The 5,818-nt window shown below is 55.2% G+C and overlaps 1 protein-coding gene across 1 annotated transcript; it reads left to right on the top strand.

Annotated features, from left to right (window-relative positions):
* The first annotated feature begins 1,821 nt into the window (after nucleotides 1-1,821).
* LOC116970363 (NACHT, LRR and PYD domains-containing protein 3-like) lies at nucleotides 1,822-5,608 on the top strand. Its single transcript, XM_033017026.1, has 5 exons — nucleotides 1,822-2,141; nucleotides 4,098-4,187; nucleotides 4,508-4,678; nucleotides 4,834-5,001; nucleotides 5,180-5,608. Exons 1-5 carry the CDS (start codon nucleotides 1,912-1,914, stop codon nucleotides 5,265-5,267), a joined length of 747 nt encoding a protein of 248 aa, XP_032872917.1. The 5' UTR covers nucleotides 1,822-1,911; the 3' UTR covers nucleotides 5,268-5,608.
* The last annotated feature ends 210 nt before the right edge of the window (nucleotides 5,609-5,818 follow it).

Here is a 5,818-nt window from a genome sequence, read left to right as displayed (position 1 = left end):
ACCCCCTCTCTCTCTCTCTACCCTCTCCCTTCCCACACTAATCCCCCCTCCCCACATGTGCTGCCTGAGCTGGTGGGTATTTCCCTCCAGATGTGCCGCTGACAGAACACCCAATGCCCTTTACCCTGTCTGTGCCCAGCAGATCAACACTGGGTTCTTCAAAGTCTGTGTTCAAACCCATAAGGAACAGTGTGTTTGTCATGGGAGAATCTACTATAGGGCATGGAGGGACCAGTGAACTGTCCTTTCACATTGCAGTTAATATCACTATCGGCTGGTGATTTTCTCAGCCGTGGCTCGGTGTCATCTTGCACGTCTGTAACCAGGCTTACCTCACTCCACTGAAATCCGTCAATTTTATTGAAGGGCATTGAACTCATTCTTGTAATCATGAATGTTGAGTTTTGAGTTGAGCCACCTAACCTTGTGTGCATTATCTGCCTTTTCCTATGCAAGATGTTCAACAGAAACACAAGGAAACACTGAAGGCACAGACTGAAACACTGAGCGTCAACACCATCCTGATGTCGGAGAAGGTTAAGGATTTCCAGCTGCTAGATCGATACTCTGAGCTCACAATCATCTCCACTGTTCGAGATCGGACACTGGTGGAACATGAGCTGCTGGCAAGAGGCCGGGACCATGAAGAGTGGAGGGAGGAATGTCTCCGGGGAAAACTGGAAAAAATCAGGACTGATCAATTGTTCCACAGCAGCTTTACCCGGAGGTAATCCGGATCTGGGAGTTCAGCAACAATAGCCGGAGTCGCGGGGATCGGAAAAACAACAATGGTGCAAAAGATTGTTCATGACTGGGCCACAGGGAAAATATACCCACACTTCCAGTTTGTCTTCAGTTTCAAATTCCAGGGATTTGAACACTATTAACTGCAGAGTAAACCTGAGGGAACTGATTCTGGATCAGTATCCATACTTTGGAAATATGCTAGGCGAGGTCTGGAAGAACCCAGAGGGATTGCTGTTTATATTTGATGGTCTGGATGAATTCAAGGGCAGTATTGATTTTGCTGACAGTCGGAGAGATACCGAACCTAAGCACCAGTGTCCAGATCCCGAGTGGTGGTGTGAAGTGTCTGACATTGTGTACAGTTTAATCCAGCACAAACTGCTCCCAGGGTGTTCAGTACTAGTGACCACCCGTCCCACTGCGTTACAGTTACTGGAAAAGGCAGAGATCAGTGTCCGGGATGAAATCCTGGGATTTGTTGGTGAGGAACGGAAGGAATATTTCACCAGGTATTTTGAAGATCAGTCGGTGGCAGCAGCTGTTTTCAAGCATGTGAAGGAGAACGAGATCCTGTACACCATGAGCTACAACCCCTCCTACTGCTGGATCCTTGTGCTGACACTGGGCCCCTTCTTCACACAAACACACCGGGGCCCGCAGCGAGTTCCCAAGACCATCACACAACTATATTGCTACTTTATTTACAACATCCTGAAAAACCACGGCCGTGAGATTGAGAACTTCCGTGAGGTGTTACTGAGGGTTGGTCAGATGGCCTTCACTGGAGTGGCTGAGAAGAACATTGTGTTCACAGATGGAGATTTGATCAAATACAATCTGCAGCCTTCCCAGTTCCTGTCCGGGTTCCTGATGGAACTTTTGGAGAGAGAGGATTCAGCCGCACTCACACAATTCCTGACCAGATCCCGGGGATATCGTGAAATTCCTGTCTGAAGCCCACAGCACGACAGACGGGCGATTTGAAGTATTTCTCCGTTTTGTCGCTGGTCTCTCCTCCCCACGGACAGCTTGGATCCTGGAGGAGTTTCTGGGTAAATTCCCTCATCACTCACCTGCCGAGTGAGTGACTGGGTGAAGGAGGAGGTTAAACGCCGGGCTGGAAACACAGGGAGTGAAGCTGATAAACGGAGGCTCCTGAACACGATGCACTACCTGTTTGAGTCTCAGAATCCTGCACTGGCTCAGCAGACACTGGGATCTGCGGAAACACTTTCATTCTATGGACAGGGACTCACCCCGATTGACTGTGCGGTCCTGTCTCATGTCATCAGGCCCTGTGATACAATCAAACACCTCGATCTATGGAGCTGCCGCATTCAGTGTGAAGGTCTCCAGCGGCTGGGACCGGCTCTGCACAAGTGTCAGTACTTGGGGTAACTGTCCGTTTGATGCTAACACTGAACTGTAAAATTGTTCCACTATTTTGTTACTAAGTACAGCAACCCTTCTATGGGGCCGAGCGGCCGTCACTGTGCTCGGGGTAACCCCTCCTATTTTAACCTCCTCCGCCCCTCCCCCAGGTCACCAGTGGTTGACTCCGTCCCCCAGGTCACCAGTGGTTAACTCCGTCCCCCCCTACCCCATGTTACCAGTGGTTGACTCCGTCCCCCACTCCCCCAGGTTACCAGTGGTTGACTCCGTCCCCTCTCCCCAGGTCACCAATGGTTGACTCCGTCCCCCCTCCCCCAGGTTACCAGTGGTTGACTCCGTCCCCCCCTCCTCCAAGTCACCAATGGTTGACTCCGCCCCCCCTCCCCCAGGTCACCAGTGGTCGATTCCATCCCCCAGGTCACCAGTGGTTGACTCCGCCCCACCGCCCCCCCCAGGTCACCAATGGATGACTCCGTCCCCCCTCCCCCAGGTCACCAGTGGTTGACTCCGTCCCCCCCTCCCCCATGTTACCAGTGGTTGACTCCGTCCCCCACTCCCCCAGGTTACCAGTGGTTGACTCCGTCCCCCCTCCCCAGGTCACCAATGGTTGACTCCGTCCCCCCTCCCCCAGGTTACCAGTGGTTGACTCCGCCCCCCCCCCACCTCCAAGTCACCAATGGTTGACTCCCCCCCCCCTCCCCCAGGTCACCAGTGGTCGACTCCATCCCCCAGGTCACCAGTGGTTGACTCCGCCGCCCCCCCAGGTCACCAATGGTTGACTCCGTCCCCCCCTCCCCCAGGTCACCAGTGGTTGACTCCATCCCCCCCTCCCCCAGGTCACCAGTGGTTGACTCCGTCCCCCCCTCCCCAGGTCACCAGTGGTTGACTCCGTCCCCCCCTCCCCCAGGTCACCAGTGGTTGACTGCATCCCCCCTCCCCCAGGTCACCAATGGTTGACTTCGTCCCCCCCTCCCCTGGTCACCAGTGGTTGACTCCGTCCCCCCTCCCCCAGGTCACCAGTGGTTGACTCCGTCCCCCAGGTCACCAGTGGTTGACTCCGCCCCCCCCCCCCAGGTCACCAGTGGGTGACTCCGTCCCCCCCTCCCCAGGTCACCAGTGGTTGACTCCATCCCCCCCTCCCCCAGGTCACCAGTGGTTGACTTCGTCCCCCCTCCCCAGGTCACCAGTGGTTGACTCCGTTCCCCCCTCCCCCAGGTCACCTGTGGTTGACTCCATCCCCCCTCCCCCAGGTCACCAGTGGTTGACTCCGTCCCCCCCTCCTCCTGGTCACCAGTGGTTGACTCCGTCCCCCCTCCCCCAGGTCACCAGTGGTTGACTCCGTCCCCCCCTCCCCCAGGTCACCAGTGGTTGACTCCGTCCCCCCTCCCCCAGGTCACCAGTGGTTGACTCCGTCCCCCCCTCCTCCAGGTCACCAGTGGTTGACTCCGTCCCCCCCTCCTCCAGGTCACCAGTGGTTGACTCCGCCCCCCCTCCCCCACGTCACCAGTGGTTGACTCCGCCCCCAGGACACCAGTGGTTGACTCCGTCCCCCCTCCCCCAGGTCACCAGTGGTTGACTCCGTCCCCCAGGTCACCAGTGGTTGACTCCGTCCCCCCCTCCTCCAGGTCACCAGAGGTCGACCCCTTCCCCCCCTCCCCCAGGTCACCAGTGGTTGACTCCGTCCCCCAGGTCACCAGTGGTCGACCCCTTCCCCCCTCCCCCAGGTCACGCGTGTTGCAGCCGTTCTCTGCATGGGAGGGGAGGCCGGAGTCGACCACATTTTCCGGTCGTCGGTCGGGGAATGAGAATAAATGGTGAAAGTCTCCAAACACCACAACTACAGAGATTTATTCAATAATGTGCTGATGTGCTTCCACAAATATCCGTTTGGTAGAAGTTATCTATCTCAGCCCCGGGTTTGTATCAGTTTGTTTCTTACTCTGTCTGTTTGTGTTTAGACTGGGAGACAACGAAGACCTGGGAGATTCCGGAGTGAAACTGGTGTCTGATGCTCTGAGGAACCCGGACTGTAAAATACAGAGACTGGGGTAGGTCCCAGTGTGAGAGATTGTGTTTACACTCACTGGGTGTCTGACTCGATCTGAGTTAGATAGAGCTCTATGGGCTAGTAGAATCAAGGGATACAGGGAGAAGGCTGGCACTAGTTATTGATTGGGGACGATCAGCCAGGATCACATTGAATGGCGGTGCTGGCTCGAAGGGCTGAATGGCCTCCTGCACCTATTTTCTATGTATCTATGACACAGAACATTAATATGATCAGTAATTGTGTCATTGATAAACACTGGGGATTTGTACCGTCTCCTGTCTCTCTGTGTCCCTCACCCTCACTCTCTCTCATCTCCAGGCTGGACAGTGTCGGTCTCACAGATTCTGGAGCCGAGGATCTCGTCTCTGCTCTCAGTACAAACCATACGGTGACGGAGCTGGACCGGAGTGAGAATAAACTGGGAGACCCCGGAGTGAAACTGGTGTCTGATGCTCTGAGGAACCCGGACTGTAAAATACAGACACTGCGGTAAGTCCCAGACTGTGAGAGATTGTGTTTACACTCACTGGGTGTCTGACACTGAACATGAATATGATCAGTAATTGTGTCACCGATAAACACTGGGGATTTGCACCGTCTCCTGTCGCTCTGTGTCCCTCACCCTCACTCTCTCTCATCTCCAGGCTGGACAGAGTCGGTCTCACAGATTCTGGAGTCAAGGATCTCGTCTCTGCTCTCAGTACAAACACCTCACTGATGAAGCTGAACCTGACAGACAAATCCCTCACAGACCGATGTGTCCCCGCTCTCCGCCGCCTCATACTGACCCTCCCGAGTCTGGAGCTGATCTCGTGAGTGTTTGTTATTGTTTAATGTGATCAAATATCAGGGGATCCATCCATCCATCCGCGGGCTTCTTTCCCCTGTGATTGTGTTCTGTAAATGTTGTTGAAATATGAACCCCATTCCCTGTTATTGACACCGTTGTTTCATCTGTTTATTTCCTCTTTATTCCTCCACATGTTTCAGGCTGGTGGAGAATAAGTTCAGTGCAGACGGACGGAACCAGCTGCAGAGTCTGCAGGGAACCAGACGCGGACTGAGTGTGGTCGTGTGAACATCTCTGGGTGTAAACGTCACCGCCCTGGGCCGATTCCCTGCCCCTCCCCTTTAAGCGGCCGCCCATCCTCCCCTTTAAACCCCGACGCTTCGCGGGCGGACCGGACGGTGACGTCAGAGGCGACCCTGCCCGCTGTCACGTGACCCGGGTACGTGGCGCTGCTGATGCTACCAGGCCGGTGCTGCTCCCAGTGGGGGATGGTGGCATTGCAGCCGGACCTGGAGGATCCCAGATGTGACTTTATCATCAGTGATCCCCGCTCCTGCTGTGGATTAATGGTGACAACAGCAGCAGCAGCAACAGCAGCAGCAGCAGCAACATGCCCCTTCTACACTAGTCCCACCCCCACCAACATACCCCATCTAAACTAGTCCCACCCCGACCAACATGCCCCATCTACACTAGTCCCACCCCGACCAACATGCCGCATCTACACTAGTCCCATCCCGATCAACATGCCCCATCTACACTAGTCCCACCCCGACCAACATGCCCCAACTACACCAGTCCCACCCCGACCAACATGCCCCATCTACACTAGTCCCACC

The sequence above is a fragment of the Amblyraja radiata genome, unplaced genomic scaffold (assembly GCF_010909765.2).
Source record: "Amblyraja radiata isolate CabotCenter1 unplaced genomic scaffold, sAmbRad1.1.pri scaffold_796_ctg1, whole genome shotgun sequence".
In the NCBI taxonomy this organism is placed as follows: Eukaryota; Metazoa; Chordata; class Chondrichthyes; order Rajiformes; family Rajidae; genus Amblyraja; species Amblyraja radiata.
Note: the sequence above shows the minus strand (reverse complement) of the source record. Positions and strands in the feature narration are given on the sequence as shown.

Coding starts and splice junctions, on each gene's coding strand:
- LOC116970363 (XM_033017026.1), top strand. CDS start 1,912: ATGCACTACCTGTTTGAGTCTCAGAATCCTGCACTGGCTCAGCAGACA. Junction 2,142..4,097: donor CACAAGTGTCAGTACTTGGG/GTAACTGTCCGT, acceptor GTTTGTGTTTAG/ACTGGGAGACAACGAAGACC. Junction 4,679..4,833: donor TGTAAAATACAGACACTGCG/GTAAGTCCCAGA, acceptor TCTCATCTCCAG/GCTGGACAGAGTCGGTCTCA.